We start from the raw sequence: 22,177 nt of genomic DNA, 5'->3' as shown, positions 1-22,177 counted from the left end.
AGTTAAAATTTTGACTTTTATAATTTAGTAGTTGATTATCTTTGAGCATGCCATTTAACCTCTCTCAGTTTCAGATTTTACATTTGTAAAATGGGGATAGCAGTTCCTTTTTTCATGGTTATTTTGATGGTTAAAGTAAGTGTATATATAATGTACTGCTTAGCAGTTTATGGGTGCTCAGCAAATGTTTGCTCTTGCTGAGAAGCCAGATGGTATAGGCATTGGAGGTGCCTCTAGGGATCGTTCTTGCCCTAGCAACCCTTTTTATCCACATTCTGGAAAGAATGTTGTATGGAAAGAAAGGCACTTTTCTTGACAGTTCTAGTGATTGGTCTTTTTTCTAAAGGAAAATTAGTCAATGCTTATGATAATATATTTTATTTGCTAGTTCTTTACAGTTGAGAGGTGCTGCTTCTTAAAAGAAAAAAGTCCAAAGAGTAACACTTAATTTGATATAATTCAAGTTGTTAATTTGAAAGATTCCAGAGGCCAGAGTCTAGAACATAGATCCATGTTAAGTTCTGTTCTGTGAAGTTTGAAAGTAATGCTTTTAGGATACCCCTGAAGTGATAAAAAAAATCTAGCAGTTGGTCTTACCAGAATGAAGTTCTCTAACTATGAAAAGTATTATTAGTATTACTAGTTGATACTATTTACTACAACAAACCAAACCAAGCTAGCATAATTATGAAGAAGACTTTATCAGAAAGGAAGACTTTATCTCAAAGAAACTGGTATCTTAGAATGTGTGTGTGTGTGTGTGTGTGTGTGTGTGTGTGTGTGTGTTACTGAGAATTGAACCCAGGGACGTTCTGCCTTTGAACTACACCCCAGCCCTATTTATTTATTTTTATAATACTGTGGGTGGAAACTAGGGGCATTCTACCTTTGAATTACATCCCCAGTCCTATTTTTTTTCCCCTTTATTTTGAAACAGGGTCTCACTGAGTTGCAAAGGGCCTTACAAAGTAGTAGCTGAGGCTGTCCGCGAAATAGGATCCTCCTGTCTCAGTCTCCCAAATGCTGGGGTTACAAGTGTGCATCACCAAGCCTGCCTTTCTATTTTATTTTATTTATTTATTTATTTATTTATTTATTTATTTATTTATTTATTTGGTGGTACTGGGGTTCCTGGAAGCCCTTCTACCTCCGGGCTACACTCCCAGACCTATTTTTACATTTTTTATTTGGAAACAGGGTCTCCTAAGCCAGCGCGCGCGGCTGGCTTGGAACCTGCGCGATCCTCCTGTCTCTGCCTCCCAAGCGCGGGGATTACAAGCGTGCGCCACCACGCCCGGCAAGCCTTTCTATTTTATTTTGAAACTCAGCTACTTAGTGAGGTCCTCTGCAACTCAGTGAAAGACTCGGTTTCAAAAATAAAGAATAAAAAATAGGGCAGGGGGTGTACCTCGGAGGTAGAATGCCCCTGGGTTTCATCCCCAGACCCGCAAAAAAGCTGGGGGTGTAGTTTAGGGGTAGAATGGAGCTAGGTTCAGTCCCTAAATACCCTCCCACCAAGTTATGAAAATGCAGACTTGCTATTTGTTGTCAAATGGCTTTTTATTTATTTTTTATTTATTTATTTATTTATTTATTTTTATTCTATTTTTTTTTATTGGTGCACTGTATTCATACATCATAGTAGGATACATACTTTTGTAGACATACATGCACACTTTTCCCAGTCAGCCCCCACCCAATCCCCACCCCATTCTCTCCCTATCCCTCCCTCCCATGCTTGGCTTAGTAGTTGACATCTAGTATTATGGCAATTTATCTAAAATTAAAAATGATAATCTCACATAACAGTTTCATTTGTCTGATACCAAGCTTTTGATGACTTAAAGATAACATTTTAATATTTCTTTTTGCTTTCTTTCTTACCAGAGAATATTTTTTTCTATTTTTTAGGTGAAACTATCATATATTTATATATTTATTTTTCAGAAAAAAAATCTATCCTAATATGGAATATGGACTCTAGGTACCCAAAACGATCTTGAAAAAGAACAAAGCTAGAAGATATATATTTTCTGATTTCAAACCATATAAAGCTACAATAATTGAAACAGTGTAGTACTATTCTAAAGGCAGATATATAAACCATTGGAGTTAAATAAAAGCCTAGAGCTAAATTCTTCCCTATATTGTCAAGTTATTTTTGACAAGGTTTCCACGAACATTTGGTGGTGGAAATATTAATCTTTTAACTAAATATTGTTAAAAATAATAATTACATGGAAAAGAATAAAATTGGACCCTTACCTAATCCCATATACAAATATTAACTCAAAATAGATAATAGACCTAAATATAAATCTTAAGACTATAAACTTTTAGGAGAAAATCTGGGTCATAAAACCTCACAACATTGAAATTGGCAGTGATTTCTTGGATATGATTTCAATGGCACAGGCAACAGAAGAATATACAAACTCCCTAAAAAATAAAAAAAAAAATTGTATATCCAAAGACAATGTAAACAGAGTTAAAAGTTACTAATAGAATGGGATAAAATATTTCCAATTGCTATATCTGAAGGTATATTAATATTCCAACTAGAAATCCTAAAAATTAACAACAATAAAGGCAAACAATACCCTTTAGAGATAGGTAAAAGACTAACATAAATAATGAATCTCCACAGATAACCAATCTTAGTTGTCTGTTGGATGGAAAATCTTGTTTCTCTAGTTCTGGAGTGTGTTACCTATTTCTTCTTTGTAGTTAATCTCTTTGAGTATTTTCTCTAGTGCTGGTTTTGAAGACATAAATTCCTTCAGTTTCTGTTTGTCATGGAAGCTTCTTATTTCTCCATCAAATTTGATAGAAATTTTTACTGGGTAGGAAATTTTTGGCTGGAAGTTGTTTTCTTTCAGAGTTTGGAATATGTTACTCCAAGCCCTTCTGGCTCTCATAACTTGGTTTGGGAAGTCTGGAGTGATTCTAATTGGTTTGCCTCTGAATGTCACTTGGCCCTTTGCTTTTGTTGCCTTTAAGATTCTCTGCTTGGCTTCCACATTGGTCATTTTGACAATTATGTGGCGTGGGGATCCTCTTCTCCGATCCTGTCTAAAGGGAGTTCTATAAGTTTCCTGGACCTGTGTATCGACCTCTTGCTCTATGTCTGGAAAATTTTCTGCTATTACTTCCTTGAAGAGATTGTTGATCCCTTTGGTTTCACTTTCTTTTCCCTCCTCTATTCCAATTATTCTTAGGTTAGCTCTCTTAAAATGGGCCCATATTTCTTCAATGTCAGATTCCTGCTGTTGGATATTTTTTTCTAGATTAGAAACTATGCGTTCATTTTTGGATTGCTCATCTTCTAAGAGCGAGATTCTGTTCTCCATGTGTTCTAATCGGTTGTTTGTGCTTTGAATTGAGGCCTTTACTTCATTAATTGCATCCTTTATCTCTTTTTGGCTCTCTCTGAGTTCTTTTCGAAGCACCTCTATTATTTCTACAGTTATTTTCCTGATTTGATCTTCTAGAAATCTCTGATTTTCTGTTTTATCGGGTTCTGATGTTGTGGGGTTGTGGGCATTTATTGCTCCAGTATTATTCCTCTTTCCCATGATTTCGGATGTTTGTGCCTTCTCTGGGTTCTTCCCTTGGGTCACTATGACTTCACTTAAGGTGTTCTGGATCTCGAGTCAGTAGTATCTCAGACCCCACTACTCCTTTACTGGGTTTTATCACAGAGTCTCAGACCCAGAGAGTCGATAGAGGCTGCTTTAGACTGTGGGGGGTGCCAGGTTGCACGTTCTCCTATGGTGTGATATCTCTGCCACCGCCCCTCCCCCACTGGGTCAAGTCCCAGGGAGTACAGTACTGGGATTTCTCCTCTGTGGCCCGCAATTTGACTCACTGTTCTTGAGTACGCAGATATAGCTGTACTGGCCTCGTTGAATTCGGTGCTGCTGCCGCCGGTGGCAATATGGCGCCGCTGCTACGCCCTTGGCTGTGGGGCTGGCGTTTTTCTTCTTGGTTTTGATCTCTACTCTGAATCCCTGCAGCGTGTGCTGAGCTCGGCCACTGGGAGCTTTAGATGCTCTCTGCGTGGAGAAATCCTGCCTGGCTGTTCCGCAGTGGCTCACCTTGGCTTGCTGTAGCCGTCCCGTGAATTCGCCGGTGCCACCGGCAATATGGCGCTGCTGCCGCGTCTGCCGTGTCCTCTGGCGCGAGGCCGGTGTATCTCCTCTGTGGTTCTGTTCTCAGTCCGCGTTCTCTCTGGAGCCTGGTGATTTTTTGTTTCACTGGTGATGGTGTTTTCTGGCTATGAAAGGCGCTGATTTTGTGGTAATGGAGATTTGTTGTTAGCGGGGCTCTTAAGCCCCGCTTTTCTCGGTCGCCATCTTCCCGGAAGTGCTCAAATGGCTTTTTAGAAAGATTTTTCAAATATGCACTCCTTTCCTGTAGCAATGTATGGTTCACCACAATCTTGCCCCAAACAGGAAAGTATCTTTATTTTTTTATTTTTATTTTTTTGGTGGTACTGGGGTTCCTGGAAGCCCTTCTACCTCCGGGCTACACTCCCAGACCTTTTTACATTTTTATTTGAAAACAGGGTCTCCTAAGCCAGCGTGTGGGGCTGGCTTCGAACCTGCGCGATCCTCCTGTCTTTGCCTCCCAAGCGCAGGGATTACAAGTGTGTGCCACCACGCCCAGCTAGGAAAGTACCTTTAAAGAATAAAAAAAATAAGCCAAGCCGGGCATGGTGGCGCACACTTGTAATCCCAGCATTCGGGAGGCTGAGACCGGAAGATCGCGGTTCGCGGACAGCCTCAGCTACTTAGTGAGGCCCTCTGTTAACTCAGTGAGACCCAGTTTCAAAATAAAGATTAAAAAATTGGGCAGGGGGTGTAGCTTGGAGGTCAAATTCCTCTGGGTTTCACCCCCAGACCCTCAAAAAAAAAAAAAAAATAGCCGGCGTGGTGGCGCACGCTTGTAATCCCTGCGCTTGGGAGGCTGAGACAGGAGGATCGTACAGTTTCGCAGCCAGTCTTACCTACTTAGTGAGGCTCTCAGCAATTTAGTGAGACCTTGTTTCCAAATAAAATATAAAATAGGTCTGGGAGTATAGCCCACAGGTAGAAAGCCTCTGGGTTCCACCCCCAGTACCAGCAAAACAATAACAACAAAAAACAAAACAAAAAACAAAACCAAAAAAACCACAAAAGAATAAAACAAATAAAAAATGAAACATTTTAAAGAAAAATAATGAAAATATTACAATTCTAATTTTCTCTCTCATCTTGATCTTTTGCTTTTGGGAACTGTGGGTAGAATGAATTATGTATTGATTAAATATTTTCTGTTAAATTATGCTTTGTCAAAGCTATCTACATTTGTGACTGCTTGGTTAATAAAGATAGCAAGAGTCCTAGAAACTGAGACTCAGGAAAACATTCACTTTAGGGCAGATGAGAGTTATTGAAGTTTAGGATCAGATGATAACTTGTTTCTGGCATTGCTGGGCCAAGGAAAATTGTTAAGGAAGGGTGAGAGGTTACCTTGATGGTATTATGGCAGGGAGGTGTTGATGTGATCACTCCTTTTCAGAGTCTGATCCTTAATTTTTCAGTCCAGATGCTAAAATTTGTTTCCCAGAAATGATCAGATTGTGTGAATTGTGAGAACTGACTTACTAGTCCAGTTTCAAGGTGATGTGTATATACCAAATGACAGTTTATTTAATTATTATGGAAGCCAGGTGTGGTGGCACATGTTTATAATCCCAGTACTTGGGAGGCTGAGACAGGAGGATCGCAGGTTTGCAGCCAGCCTCAGCTACATAGTGAGACCCTCTGCAACTTAGCAAGACCTGATTTCAAAATAAAGGATAAGAAATAGGACTGGGTGGGTAGTTCAGAGGTAGAATGGCCCTGTGTTCAGTCCCCAGTATGGGAAAAAAAAAAAAATGGAATCAAGATGTTTTCAGTCACCAGAATACTCATCTACCATATCTGGTATCTCTTTCTAAGATGAACATATGTGGAAAACTGAAATATTAATCAGAATATGGAAGCCAGGTACAGTGGCATATGTCTGTAATCCTAGAATTTGGGAGGCTGAGATAGGAGTATCATAGATTAGAGGCTAGCTTACTTTAAAATAAAAAATAAAATAGGGCTGGGGTTGTAGCTGAGAGGTAGAATGCCCCTAAGTTCAGTCCTCAGTACCACAATGAGTAAATGAATGAATTTTATTTTATTTTATTTTTTTATTTTTATTTTTTTTTTTGCGGTACTGGGGTTCCCGGAAGCCCTTCTACCTCCGGGCTACACTCCCAGACCTATTTTTACATTCTTATTTGGAAACAGGGTCTCCTAAGCCAGCGAAGCCAAACAGGGTCTCCTAAGCCAGCGAAGCCAGCGCGCGTGGCTGGCTTCGAACCTGCGCGATCCTCCTGTCTCTGCCTCCCAAGTGCGGAGATTACAAGCGTGCGCCACCACGCCCGGCCTAAATGAATGAATTTTAAAAGTGGAAATTTTAGCTGGGCCTGGAGGCACACATTTGTAATCCCAGCAGTTGGGAGGCTGGGACAGGAGGATCACGGTTCGCGGACAGCCTCAGCTACTTAGTGAGGCTCTTTGCAACTCAGTGAGACCCTGTTTCAAAATAAAGAACAACAACAACAAAAAATAGGGCTGGAGGTATTGCTCAGAAGTAGAATGCCCCTGGGTTCCATCCCCAGCACCACACACACACAAAAATAAATAAATAAATAAACAAATAAATATAAAAAAAGAAGAAAAAAAAAGATTTTAAGGGTGGTTTAAGTACTAGAAAGGCCTGATGAGCTACCGCTGTCCCTCAGCAGAAGCCATTTCTGGGTGACCAGTTAATGGCTTGTTCACTTAAACTGTCCAGGCCACTGTGTTGAAGACATTACTTGTCTGGATCTTTGGAACTAACTTTCCTCCCTCCCTTCCTAAATCCAGGTTATTCTACCTCTGAGCTATACCCAGCCCTATTTTATTTTTTATTTCAAAGTAGGATCTCACTAAGTCCTTGAGGGCTGCTTACTAACTTGCTAAGGCTGAGATCCTCCTGTCTTCAGCCTACCAAGTACTGAGATTATAGGTATACACCACCATACCCAGCAGATTTTTTTTTTTTTTAGATTCAGTGCAAACTATCCCTTTTCCCTGAACATATTTCTTTAGGCAGCGTGCAGTATTTTGATTAAGCCATAGCATCATTAAAGCTTCATTTATATCAAAAGATTTCCTGTTCACTTATTTAAGTAGTCTAATCAAATTTTGTTTTCATTGACCTAGGGGCATTCTCCCTCCAAGCTACACCCCCAGCCCTATTTTTTATTCTTTGCTTTGAAACAGGGTCTCACTAAGTTGTGCAGGGCCTCATTAAGTAGCTGAGGCTGGCAGAGAACCTGTGATCCTTCAGTCTCAGTCTCCCAAGTACTGAGATTACAAGTGTGCATCACCACGCTTGGCTTGTTTGCATGTTTTACTCTTATTTTCATATTCTGGAAGAACATCACTTTGTCCCTAAATTCAGATTACTGTCATTGAGGTGCAAGTTTAGAAATTAAAATAGTTTACTGAAATTCTTAGGATTTCTTGCTGAAACGGTTGGGAAGAGGAACATTTGTGTAAACAACATAGTAGCAGTGGTTGGAGCTTAGATTTTGGAGACAGGCATTTTCCAGCTCCACTTGTGTGACTTTGGGAAAATTATTTAACTTCTTAAGGTTTTGCTTTTCTCAATTCCAAAAGAATACTTTTTGCCTCATAAGGTTCTTGTGAAGATTAAATTTAGGAGATAATGCTTGTAAAGTGATTGTTGGCATAGACCTGGCTCATAGTAGGTGCACAATAATTTTTAAAAATTACACTGGGAAAGTTTGAGATATGCTTTAGCCTAAGGTGGAGATGGAGTGTCTTATTGTTTCTATCAGTCTTTTTTTGTGTGTGTGTGTGGTATTGGGGATGGAACCCAGTGGATGGAACTTTACCACCAAGCCACACCCCAGCCCTATTTATTTTATGTATGTATGTATGTATGTATGTATGTATGTATGTATGTATTTATTGGTGTACTGGGGATGGAACCCTTCTACCTCTGGCCTACCCTCCCAGACCTATTTTATATTTTTACTTGGAAACAGGGTCTCTTAAGCCAGAGAGGCTGGCTTAGAACCTGTGCTATCCGGTTTCCACCTCCCAAGTGTGGGGATTACAAGTGTGCGCCACCACATCTGCCCGGTGGCGTTTATTTTTTATTGTGAAACAGGGTCTCATTAAGTTGTGGAGGGCCTCACTAAGTAGCTGAAGCTTGCCTTGAACCTGCAACCCTTTTGGGATTACAAGCATGCACCACTACGTCCAGCTTCTACTAGTCATTCTAAATCAGCCAAATTCCATAAATCCATTAAGTGGACACTAGGTGTCAGTGTTTACTTTTTAAAAATTTCTATGAAAAACTGCGGAGTTCAGTCAGGTGAAATGTTTATTGTTATTGTACTTTAGTCCTTTGATGGTTTTGTTCAAGTCTCATTTTATATAGTGACTATATTTCTAATCATTGTGAAAATTTTCCATCTTTTGATTGAATATTCACTGTAGCTATTCCTGTTTTTTAAATTTTTTTTTTGTGTGTGTGGTGCTGGAGATGGAACCCAGGGGCCTTTTACCTCTGAGCTATACTCCCAGACCTATTTTATATTTTATTTGGAAACAGGGTCTCACTAAGTTTCTGAGATCCTCACTAAGTAGCTGAGGCTGGCTTCACACCTATGCAATCCTCCTGTCTCTGCCTCCCAAGTACTGGGATTACAAGCATGTGCTATCACACCCGGGTTAAGGTTTTTTTATTTTTATTTTTTTGTGGTACTGGGGTTCCTGGAAGCCCTTCTACCTCCAGGCTACATTCCCAGACCTATTTTTATATTTTTATTTGGAAACAGGGTCTCTTACGCCAGCAAGGCTGGCTTCGAACCTGCACGATCCTCCTGTCTCTGCCTCCCAAGCAGGGGATTACAACCTTGTGCCACCACGCCCAGCTTATTTTCTTTTTTTTTTTTTTTTTAATTTAGTATATTTCATCATTTACCTGAGTGGTAGAGAGATGACTAACTTGTTTAGGTTATTTAGGTTTCCTATTAGGAAACCCTGAAAACTTTAGCCAGTAGCTTTACATCTACTGGAAGAAGCTTCACACCCAAGATACTTTCTCAAAAGTCCACTGAAGATAAGAGTTCCTCTTTCTGGCTGCTTTTTCTGTATTCTTTTGTATATCTGCATTTAATGAGTTGACATTTGTACTAACTCTACTATGAGTCATAAGAATAATCTTTTTCTTATTGAGGTGTCTATCATTGCATGTCTTAAAAGGTATCTCTGTAGTTAGATAGCAAAACCATAATGGCAGATTTGTGGCAATAAGAATTTTTATAAATTTCCATTTGTGATGTCCTGTGTTATATTTTGGTTGTGCTCAGAACAACATCTTTCATGGATCAGTATTTTTCCTACCTCACTGTTTCCATTGAAAATTGGGTCTTTCTCAGTTGGGCATGGTGGCGCATGCTTGTAATCCCCGCGCTTGGGAGGCGGAGACAGGAGGATCGTGCTGGTTCGGAGCCAGCCTCACTGGCTTAAGAGACCCTGTTTCCAAATAAAAAATATAAAATAGGTCTGGGAGTGTAGCCCGGACGTAAAAGGGCTTCCAGGAACCCCAGTGCCACCAAAAAGAAAAAAGAAAAAGAAAAAAGAAAAGAAAATTGGGCTTTTCTCTAAATTTTTCCCTTCTACAACAAAAGGTTCATATTTGCTTGTCTGAAATCATAATTCATTTGACTTACTAAATAATACTTATATAGGTCTTAATCTTTTACAGATTGCATTGCATACGTTATCTTGTTTAATTCTCACAGTAATAATCTGAGATGCTATTGTTAATACTTATTTTTAAGATGTGGAAAGAGATTCAAATGTGTCTTATCCAAGATTACAAAGTTAGGTAATTTAGATCTAAGCACCAGTCATCTGACTTCACAGGGTATGTTCTTTTTACTGTTGCCTAATGACTTAGGTAAAATATTTTATTGCTGAGTGATAACATTGAACAATTATTGCAGTGCTTGGGGATTGAAGCCAGGACCTTATGCATGCTAGGCAAGTGCTCTGCCACTCAGCAGTGTTGCTAGTCCAACTTTTTTTTTTTTTTTTTTGGTGGTACTGGGGTTCCTGGAAGCCCTTCTGCCTCTGGGCTACACTCCCAGACCTATTTTTATATTTTTGAAACAGGGTCTCTTTAGCCAGCGCGGCTGGCTTCGAACCTGCGCCATCCTCCTGTCTCCGCCTCCCAAGCGTGGGGATTACAAGTGTGCGCCACCATGCCCAGCTTTTTTTTTTTTTTTTTTTTTTTTAAGGGGAGTCTGGCACATTTTTATAATCCTAGTACTTATGAGGCCGAGACAGGAGGATTGCGGGTTCGAGACCAGCCGTAGCCACCTAGCAAGACCCTGTTTCAAACTAAAAATAAAATAGGCCTGGGGGTGTAGCTTAGAGGTAGACTGCCCCTGGGTTCAACCCCCAGTACCAAAGGGAGGGGAAAAAAAGAAGAGGAGAAACCAGCTCATCTGTGCCTGTGTATTTAAGATGTTACATATTTCTTTGCAGTCTTCCCAGGGGTTATTTATTGAAGAAACTTCTGAAGAAGGAAACTCTGTACCTGCCTCACAAAGGTGAGACTGTATGTCGTGTGTCAAATTCTCCTCTGATGGTACCAGAATAGGAAAGATGAACCACATGAGTGAAACTGTACATGGACAACTTGCCAGGGAACTTTTAGCTCTATAAAATTTATAAGCACAGAGTAGAAGAAACATTATTATTCGCTAAGTTCTCAAACATGCATCTCATAGAAGCCTAGAATATTGAGGCTGGAAGAAATCTTTCTCAGAGGTTTCCTTGTGTACTCTAATCATATTGTCTAAGTCTCATTGATCCTGAAAAATGGTCATTTCCTGTCTCTTAACTAACTACACTAGCTTCTTATGCCAATTTGAAGTCTTTAGACTATTTTTATTTTTTATTGGTGGTGGCTCTGGGGATTAAAACCAGGGAGATTCTACCACTGAATCCAGCCCATCTGCCTCCCTGTGCCCCAGCCTTTTACTGTATTTTATTTATTTTTGTGGTACTGAGGATTGAACTCAGGAGCATTCTAGCTCTGAGATACAACCCTAGCCCTTTCTATTTTTTAATTTTTTTTGTGTGTGCAGTACTGTCGATTGAACCCAGGGGCATTCTACCTCTGAGCTACATCTCCAGCCCTATTTTTTACTCTTTATTTTGAAACAGGGTCTCACTAAGTAGCTGGGGCTGGCTGTGAACCTGTGATCCTCCTGTCTCAGTCTCCCAAATACTGGGATTACAAGTGTGTGCCACTATGCCTGGCTCTTATTTTTTCTTTTTGAAATAGGGTCTTATTAGATTGCTGAGAATTTTTGCATGTTACTGAAGTTTTCTTTGAACCTTCAATCCTCTTGTTTCAGCCTCTAAAGTACTGGGATTACAGGCATGTGCCACTCATTTTGCTCAGACTGATATCTTTATGATCCTTTTCTTTTTTTGTATTGGGAATGTACTGGGCATTCTACCTCTGAGCTATACCCCCAGCCCTTTTTATTTTATTTTTTTATTTTGAAACAGGTTCTCATTAAGTTGCTGAGGCTGGCTTTGGACTTGCGATCCCAGTGCTGTGCTTAGCTTCGTCAGTACCGGGATCACAGGCATGCGTGCCATGCCCAGCTTTTCTCTTTTTCTTATCTGCCTTCTCCCTTTGTTCCCTCTGATTTTCTTTATTTTATACGCATTTCTAAACCTTACGCATCTTTCAAGTCTACTCAAGATTTACATACTCCTTGAAGCCTTCTTATTTAGGCCACACAGATCTTGTGACATTCTTACTTTCTGTCCTAGTGCCACTTTTCTTTTTGGTGGTGGTACTGAGGGTGGAATCCAGGGGCATTGTACCTCCAAGCTACACCTCCAGCCTTATTTTTTAGTCCTTTTATTTTTGAAACAGGGTCTCACTGAGTTGTGAAGGGCCTCACTAAGTAGCTGAAGCTGTCTGCAAACCGCAATTCTCTGGTCTCTGCCTCTTGAATGCTGGGATTACGCCCGGCCTAGTGCCATTTTTCATCTGTTTGTACCTTATCTTTCCTATAAATGATTGTATCTTCATTCATTTTTCTTGCTGATTGGTTGGTTGGTGGGGTTACATTCTAAGTCTTCTTACTTTTTTTGTGTGTGCATGTGTGGTACTGGGGATAGAATCCAATAGTATTCTACCTCCAAGCTATATCCTCAGCCCTATTTTATTATTTATTTTGAAACAGGGTCTTGTTCAATTGTGGAGGGCCTCACAAGTTGTTGAGGCCAGCTGTGAAACTGCGATCCTCCTGTCTCAGCCTTTCCAAGTACTGGAATTACAAGCAAGTGTCACTGTTAACCGTCTGTGTTCTTACTTTAATAATAGTGGTTAGTTGCCGGGTGTGGTGGCACACACTTGTAATCCCAGCACTTGGGAGGCTGAGACAGGAGGATCACACAGGTTCGAAGCCAGCCTCAGCTACTTAGTGAGACCCTGTTTCCAAATAAAGTTTCTTATATTTCTTATATTTCTTATGTTTCTTATATTTCCAAATATAAGAAAGGTCTGGGCGTATAGCCCAGAGGTAGAAAAGTCCCCCCAGTACCACCAAAAAAAAAAAAAAAAAAAAAAAAATAGTGGTTAGTTACTTATAAACTGTGCTGTTAACTGGATCAGGTTTTCAGCTGCTTTCCCCCTTTATCTGATAGTTGTGTTTTATGGATTTCTCAATAATTATGTATTGAATTATGTATTGAGTGACTGTCATCCTTCATATAGAATTTGAAGCCCATGCCATTTTCTATAACCTAGGTGGTCTTTGATAGGCTTTTGGTAGATAGTACTAGGAATTTCTTCTTGGACTAAAGAATATGGCTTTCATTGATTCTCCTGTGTTTGGAAGTGTTTTTAACTGGAGTAGGCCTTATATTCCCTGTAGGCCTGTCTGCTTTATTGTGGTGAGTCTGTGCAGAGCAGATGGAGGTTTTAATAAATGATTATACACTTTGTCACCAGTAGTGAGTTGAAATCGCAGGCAATGTGGTTTGACTTCAAATTGATTAGCCCATTTTATAAATGTCAGCAAATTGTTTTGTGATGGACCCTTTGAATAGAACCCTGATGTTATAGGCAGAGTAAACTGTGTCTGGCTTGGGTTTATAACAAATGCTATGAAATGTTTTATTTAGAAAGAGAGAGAAATCACTTGTGGTTTCCTGTCAGGATTTAGTTATTTATTATGAGTCAGTAGTGGCTATTCTCTCTTCTCTGTTGTTCTTGGTTACAACGAGGATTTGTGTTTTTTAGCATCTTTTTGCATATTTCATCAAACTTATTATAAAGTTCTCTGAAGCATGAGGAGGCTAGTTCAGATGCTCAGATCTCTTAGCTCGGTGCTCTTGTGTCAGGGAGAGTTTGTGTTCCATGAACAGGCATGGAAAACCAGAAGGTTGGATAAAGGGGAAACCATTCATAATTAAGTTGTTCTCAGAAGAGATATTCAACTTGTATGGGCAGATTTTTAGCTATAGGATAGTTTATTGCATTTCATTTTCCTTACCTTGTTTTAGGCATAAGAGGTTCATTCAGAGGTGCTCACTCATAGTCACACATGGATTTTGTTCAGCTATGTCTTGAAAGAGTGGTGCTGCCAGGAGAATCTCCTTGTCTTCTTGTTTGAGTTTCCATGTCTCTAGCCTTTGGAAGGTGAAGAGGGAGGCTATAAAACACCTTTGCATTTTTATTTTGCAGTGGAGTTTTTTGTCTTCTGTGATGTTCATAGATAATTCTTACCCTTCCACCTTCCTTTGTGAACACTCCAAAAGGGGGCTTCTTTTCATTCAGTGATTTCACTGGAACCAAAGTGGTAAGCATGTTTATCGTCCCTCTTTCTGGCCTGGGGCTTTCACTCAGGATTTCTTGCTTTCCTTTTGTGCTTTTTCTGCTATTAAACAGCAGGTATCAGATTACCTGTGGCTTTGTGAATGACTTGCCATTGCTTTTGGCCTAGTGTTTTGATTTATTTTACTGGAAATTCATTTGGAATTTGGTTCTTTTTCAGCATTGCTGTCTTGAGGAGCAAGAGAAGCTCAGTCCCTATGCCAGAGAGTTCTGCAGAAGAAATTACTGTTTGTCCTGGTAAGCACTCCCTGTGTTTTTACTGAATTTCAGGTATCAGGCTATCTACCTTTTCATTCCTTTTAATATTTCTCTGGTTGTTCAAACCATTCTCAGGAGGTTATGTGTGTATGTATGTATTTACACCCCCCCACACACAAACATATGTGCACACATACATATGTGTTTTTAAGGGACGTTGGCTCTGATTATTAACCTTTTCTCTCTTGGGGGATGTTTAGTTTTTAAATTAACATGGGCTCTTTTGTCTTCTTGTTGGTTTCCCACCCTCATCAGAGATGGCAGTAAAGTTTCAGGAACAACTTTTACTTAATTGTATAATGAAAGCCAAGAAAACTTTGTTTTGGTTTATGTGTTCTCAAAGTTGGGCTGGCCTCAGTCTGCATCATTAAGCAGAATTTTTCCTGAGCCTTTTACTAGGTCTGACATTGCCATTCATTAGGGTTTTATGCATGAGGGTCCAGAAGTTAAAATTTTCACATAGTTCTGTGATTGAATTATTTTAATTAATTAATTTATTTATTTATTTTGTGTGTGGTACTGGGAGTGAAACCCAGGGGCTTTTCTCCCTCTGGGCTATACTCCCAGACCTATTTTATACTTTATTTGGAAACAGGGCCTCATTAAATTGATGGAGCCTTACTCAGTAGCCAAGGCTGGCTTTGAACCTGTGAGATCCTCCTGTCTCAGCCTCCCAAGTACTGGGATTATAAGCATGTGCCACCACGCCTGGCTGAATTATTTTAATCTTAAACAAGATAGTTAACCTGGTTAAGTGCTTTAGTTTGCTTTTTCTTAATTTTAGAGATAAAAAGATATATACTTTGCTTTAGACAAAAGAAGTGCTCATTCAGAGTTCACACATAGATGTATTTATTTATTTATTATTTTGGGGGGGGACACTGGGGATGGGAACCAGGGGCCTTCTATCTCTGACTTACACCCCTAGATCTATTTTATTTTTCATTTTGAAACAGGGTCTCAATAAGTTGCTGAGAGCCTCACTAAGTTGCTGAGGCTGGCTTCAAACCTGTGAGCCTCTTGCTTCAGCCTCCCAAGTACTGGTATTACAGGCGTGCACTATCACACCCGGTTCACATGGATGGATTTAGATATACAAAATAACTTACTTTCTTTCTTTCTTTCTTTCTTTCTTTCTTTCTTTCTTTCTTTCTTTCTTTCTTTATTGTGATACTGGGGATGGAACCCAGGGGCATTCTACCTCCAAGCTATACCCCCAGCCCTATTTTGTATTCTTTAATTTTGAAGCAGGGTCTCACTGAGTTGCAAAGGGCCTCACTGAGTAGTTGAGGCTGTCCTTGAACCACGATCGTCCGGTTTCAGCCTCCCAAATGCTGAGATTACAAGCGGTGCACTACCACACTGGGCCTACAAAATAACTTTATTTATTTACTTATTTATTTATTTAGTTGGTACTGGGGTTGAACCCTTCTTCCTCCGGGCTACACTCCCAGACCTTTTTTTTTAAAATTTTATTTGGAAACAGGGTCTCTTCAGCCAGCAAGGCTGGCTTCAACCCTGTGTGATCCTCCTGTCTCTGCCTCCCAACCAAGTCTGGCTACAAAATAACTTTATTTTTTTATTTTTATTTTTATGTTTTTGGTGGTCTGGGGCTCCTGGAAACCCTTCTACATCTGGGCTACACTCCCAGACCTATTTTTATATTTTTATTTGGAAACAGGGTCTCTTAAGCCAGCAAGGCTGGCTTTGAACCTGCATGATCCTCCTGTCTCCATCTCCCAAGCACGGGGATTACAAGCATGCGCCACCACGCCTGGCTAAAAAATAACTTTAAATGAACTAAAATACATACTATCTAATTAAACTCTTGAGTTAATAATTTTATAATATGAATAATTATTTGTGATATGAACCACTACTTTCTAAGGAATTGTTCTTAGTTTGTATTTTCTCTTTTGGCTTTAGAAAAGTAGAGCACTCGCGCGCGCTCTCTCTCTGTCTCTCTCTCTCTCTCTCTCTCTCTCTATATATATATATATATATATATATATATATGTATATATATATATATAAATTTTTTTTGTGTGTGGTACTGGGGATGGAACCCAAGGGGCCTTCTACCTCCGAGCTATACTCCAAGACCTATTTTATATTTTTTATTTGGAAACAGGGTCTCTTAAGCCAGCTGAGGGTGGCTTTGAACCTGCACAATCCTCCTGTCTCAGCCTCCCAAGTGTGGGGTTTACAAGCATGCGCCACCACACCTGGCTAGAGCTTATTATATTTATCAGTAATCTCAGTCCTATTAATATTCAAATCCTTTAAACAACAAATGGTCTACAGTGTTATGATAAGTCATAGCTGGGTTTCCTTCAGGTCTCATATAATCTTTCAGAGTTAGAGATACTCATATTTTTCATTATTAAAAAATTTTCCTTACAGAGACTCAAACTTAGTTGATATATAGTTAGAAAAGTGCTTTACCAGGGCGTGGTGGCGCATACACATACTTGTAATCCCAGCATTCGGGAGGGTGAGACAAGAAGATCCCAGTTTCCAGCCAGCCTCAGCTACTTAGGCCCTTTGCAACTCAATGAGACACTGTTTCAAAATAAAGAATAAAAATTGGGCTAGGGGTGTCCTCAGAGGTAGAGTGCCCCTGGGTTCCATCTCCATACCACACACAAATATATATATATTTGTGTGTGTGTGTGTGTGTGTGTGTGTGTGTGTGTGTGTATGATTATGTTGGGTCTGTGGGTGCGCATGTACCTGTGTGTATGTGTATGGGGGTGGGTATTGATTAAACCCAGGGACATCTACTCTGAGCTACATTTCCAGCCCTATTTTATTTTTTATTTTGAATCACAGTCTCACTAAGTTGCCAAGGGCTTTGTTGGACTGCAGATTGAAGACCAGCCTCAACAATTTACTAAGACTCTCCGTAACATAGTGAGGCCCTGTTTCAAATAAAAAAAAAATAATAAAATAAAAATAAATAAGGGCTGAGTAGGTTTAGCTCAAAGATAGGATATTTCTGGATCCAAACCCTAGTATCAAAAGTAAATAAATAAATTGTTGAGGCTGCCAACAAACCTACTATCCTCCTATTTTAGTCTCCCAAGTACTGGAATTACAGGCACGTACCATCATGCCATACTATGTTGTTTCTTATTAAAAGTGGCTCCTTTATTCATTTGAAATACATTTGGATTACTGCCTAATGATACCCACCAAGAGACCCTACTACCAAGTGTTTTGATTTTGGCAGAAACACTCAAGAATGACCTATATTTGTGAAAAGAAAGCTTTACCCCTTCTCTCTGGGACTTACTTAGGCCATCTTTCTGGGAAGTCAGTCTACCTGTTTAGGATGATGGCATATGATGTCATCGTAGGATCTTACAGGAGGAACCTGCAAATACAGGTTATCTTTAAAGTCCCACATAAGTAGAGAGGAAGAGCAAGTCTTTCATGACCTAGGTTAGATAGTTTTTAGGATGATGACTTGTTGTCATTAGCCTGCAAATTAAATCCAACTGTTTGCTGACATAAACTACTTTTAAATGAAATAACAAAAAATTTCCAAAATGTTAATGTTCCTTTTGCTAAGAAAGTTTAAGTACTTTTCCAGAAAGCCAAACTCCTGAGTTTAATTTTAAATATGTAAATTATAAGCTAAAAATCTAAATTATCTGAAAAATTGTTCTAAATGTTGAAGCATAAATTGAATGTAGTAGTTTATGTTTCCTATTTCCTTTTGTTTCAGATTTCTGACAGATTCAGGGTCTGATATTCAAAATTACAGTGTCTTTCTAAAGTTATTCATTTTGTTGAAAAAGCAAGATTATACACATTGTACATTCTACTTACACTGTTTATTTCTAAGGAGCTAATGCCCTTGTAAGTTATCTTTATAGTTGGACATTTTAACCATTCACAAAAGGCTTATTGAAGACTTTTTTTTATTATTGCAGTAGTCTGTAACTAAGAGTAGTGAGCAGCTCTTATTTTTTAACAGACTGAATGTATTTTGTGATATTATCTTTCAGGGAAAATTAACAAAGAAGATTTTGAAGTTTATGCACTGTAATCCTTTTTCCATCAAGGGAAATCTGTGTATATCCAATTTTCAAAGAATTGTGATGTTTTAAAATTCAGTTAAGCCAGGCTTGGTGGCAAAATGCCTGTAATTCCAGTATTTGGGAGGCTGAGACAGGAGGACAACCTCAGCAAAGTAACAAGATTCTCATCAACTTAGTGAGATCCTGTTTCAGAATAAAAATAAAATAGGACTTTGGGGTGTAGCTCAGAAGTAGAATGCCCCTGGGTTCAATCCCCAGTACCCTTCCCATTCACACACACATAAAGAGCATGAATCTCATTCTCGAGATTGCTGCCTAGTAATCTAATCACCTCCCCAAAGCCCTACTTCCTAATGCCATCACATTCGGGGTTAGGATTTAACATATAAAGTTTGGAGGGACATAAGCATTCAGTTTATGATATTTCTTTTCTAGGTTTATCATGATTTGGAATATAGTTACTGTTCTTAAATGTTTTTGTTTGTTTTGTTTTGCAGTACTGGAGATTGATCCCAGGGGCATTCTACTTCTGAGTTACACCCCCAGTCCTATTTTTTATTCTTTATTTTTTCATAGGGTCTCATTAAGTTGTGGAGGGTCTCACTAAGTAGCTGAGGCTGACAGTGAACTTGTGAACCTTCTGTCTCAGCCTCCCAAGTCCTGGGATTACAAGCATGCACCATCATACCTGGCTATTTTTGTGTTATATTAAGTGATAGGTGCCTGGAGAAGTTAGAAAACTTATTATAATATTTTTTTGTGTGGTACTAGGGATGGAACTCAGGAGTATTCTACTTCCAAGTGATACTCCCAGTCTTATTTTTTATTCTTTTTTTGAAACAGGTTCTCACTGAGTTGCAAAGAACCCAAGTACCTGAGGCTGTCTGTGAATGTGATCCTCCTGTCTCAGTGTCACAAATGCTGGGATTACAAGTGTGCACCACCACACCTGGCTTAGAAAACTTTTTTCTTTCTTATTTATTTATTTATTTATTGCAGTACTGGGGATAGAACTCAGGGGCATTCTACCCCTGAGCTATACCCCCAGCCCTAGTTTTTATTCTTTATTTCAAACAGGGTCTCACTGAGTTGCAAAGGACTTTACTAAGTAGCTGAGGCTATCCTCGAACCATGATCCTCCGGTCAGCCTCCTGAATGCTGGGATTACAAACGTGTGCCACCAAGCCCAGTTCTTTTTCCTCTACTTCCCATCCTCCCTCTTTTTTCCTCCCAAACTTTTTTTTTTTTTTTTTTTAATTTGGTGGTACTGGGGTTCCTGGAAACCCTTCTACCTCTGGGTTACACTCCCAGACCTATTTTTATATTTTTATTTGGAAATAGGGTCTCTTAAGCCAGTGCGGCTGGCTTCAAACCTGTGTGATCCTCCTGTTTCCGCCTCCCAAGTGTGGGGATTACAAGCGTGTGCCACCATGCCCGGCAAAACTTTTTTTTTTTTAACAAAAAATTAGTAAATATTTTAGGCTCTTTGAGCAAATAAGTAGTTCTTTGGAACTACTCATCTTTGATATTTTAGCCAAAAGCAGCCATGGAGATACATAAATGAATGAGCATGATGTGTTTCAGTAGAACCTTATTTACAAAAACAGCAGGGCATTTGGCTGGATTTGATCTATGAACTATATGTAATTTGTTGATCTCTAACCTAGACTACAAGCAACCTCCATCTTATATCTCAATGTTAGTAGAATCTAGTACAATGCCTGGAACTTATTTAATTAACATTTGTTGAATTCATTTTGAATTAAAAGATACTGCTTGCTGGGCGTGGTGATGCACACTTGTAATCCCAGCATTTGGGAGGCTGAGACCAGAGGATCGCAGTTCCGGGACAGCCTCAGCTACTTAGTGGGGCCCTCAGCAACTTAGTGAGACACTATTTAAAAATAAAGAATAAAGAATAGGACAGGGCTGTAGCTCAAAGGTCAAATGCTCCTGGTTCCATCCCTCGACCCACCCCCCGAAAAAAAAAAAAACTGTTTAAAAAAATGTATTAAAGAAAGGCATATCTATGTCTAGAATGCAAATTGTATTTCTGATTTCAATTTCTGTTTTCCCTAATCGTTCCTTTAACTTCAGCACCAACTTTGGCAGTTTTTTGCTTTCTGTCAAAATTAATATATTTGGAAATTAGAAATACAGTGGAAATAAAATGGATCCACTGATGCATGTTTAAATAAATTATGATGTATCCATACAGTGGAGTACTACTTTCTAGTAAAAAGGGGGAGAACCACTGATATATGTGACAACTGGACGCATCCCTGACACACAATACTAAGTAAAGGAAGCTGTACACAAAAAGCACAATACTTCGGGTGATTTAATTTAGATTACATCTTAGAAAAGGTAAAACTATAGGAACATAAAGTAGATTCTTAGGACTGATTGTAGGAATGGTACAGGAGAACTTTCTGGGCTGCTAGAAATGTTTTTTTTTTAATTTTTATTTATTTATTTTTATTATTATTATTTTTAATTGGTGCACTGTATTCATACATCATAGTAGGATACATACTTTTGTAGACATACATGCACACTTTTCCCAGTCAGCCCCCACCCAATCCCTACCCCATTCTCTCCCTATCCCTCCCTCCCATGCTTGGCTTAGTAGTTGACATCTAGTATTATGGCAATTTATCTAAAATTAAAAATGATAATCTCAAATAACAGTTTCATTTGTCTGATACCAAGCTTTTGATGACTTAAAGATAACATTTCAATATTTCTTTTTGCTTTCTTTCTTACCAGAGAATATTTTTTTTCTATTTTTTAGGTGAAACTATCATATATTTATATATTTATTTTTCAGAAAAAAATCTATCCTACTGTGAAATATGGACTCTAGGTACCCAAAACGATCTTGAAAAAGAACAAAGCTAGAAGATATATATTTTCTGATTTCAAACCATATAAAGCTACAATAATTGAAACAGTGTAGTACTATTCTGAAGGCAGATATATAAACCATTGGAGTTAAATAAAAGCCTAGAGCTAAATTCTTCCCTATATTGTCAAGTTATTTTTGACAAGGTTTCCACGAACATTTGGTGGTGGAAATATTAATCTTTTAACTAAATATTGTTAAAAAATAATAATTACATGGAAAAGAATAAAATTGGGCCCTTACCTAATCCCATATACAAATATTAACTCAAAATAGATAATAGACCTAAATATAAATCTTAAGACTATAAACTTTTAGGAGAAAATCTGGGTCATAAAACCTCACAACATTGAAATTGGCAGTGATTTCTTGGTTATGATTTCAATGGCACAGGCAACAGAGGAGTATACAAACTCCCTAAAAAATAAAAAAAATATTGTATATCCAAAGACAATGTAAACAGAGTTAACAGTTACTAATAGAAATATTTCCAATTGCTATATCTGAAGGTATATTAATATTCCAACTAGAAATCCTAAAAATTAACAACAATAAAGGCAAACAATATCCTTTAGAGATAGGTAAAAGACTAACATAAATAATGAATCTCCACAGATAACCAATCTTAGTTGTCTGTTGGATGGAAAATCTTGTTTCTCTAGTTCTGGAGTGTGTTACCTATTTCTTCTTTGTAGTTAATCTCTTTGAGTATTTTCTCTAGTGCTGGTTTTGAAGACATAAATTCCTTCAGTTTCTGTTTGTCATGGAAGCTTCTTATTTCTCCATCTAATTTGATAGAAAGTTTTGCTGGGTAGGAAATTTTTGGCTGGAAGTTGTTTTCTTTCAGAATTGGGAATATGTTACTCCAAGCCCTTCTGGCTCTCATAACTTGGTTTGGGAAGTCTGGAGTGATTCTAATTGGTTTGCCTCTGAATGTCAC

General features: G+C 38.7%; 1 protein-coding gene across 1 annotated transcript in view; it reads left to right on the top strand.

Annotated features, from left to right (window-relative positions):
- Nucleotides 1-22,177, top strand: part of UIMC1 (ubiquitin interaction motif containing 1) — a gene marked incomplete at both ends in the record, with an annotated part of 111,876 nt that overhangs the window by 30,780 nt on the left and 58,919 nt on the right. Inside the window, 2 exons of the mRNA XM_080713931.1 lie at nt 10,650-10,714; nt 14,189-14,265. Of these exons, the coding sequence (XP_080570057.1) occupies nt 10,650-10,714; nt 14,189-14,265 (142 nt within the window). The remainder of the gene's footprint in view (nt 1-10,649; nt 10,715-14,188; nt 14,266-22,177) is intronic.

This window comes from Muscardinus avellanarius (genome assembly GCF_963383645.1).
Source record: "Muscardinus avellanarius genome assembly, chromosome: 1".
Taxonomy (NCBI): domain Eukaryota; kingdom Metazoa; phylum Chordata; class Mammalia; order Rodentia; family Gliridae; genus Muscardinus; species Muscardinus avellanarius.
This window is presented reverse-complemented; position numbering and strand designations above follow the sequence as displayed.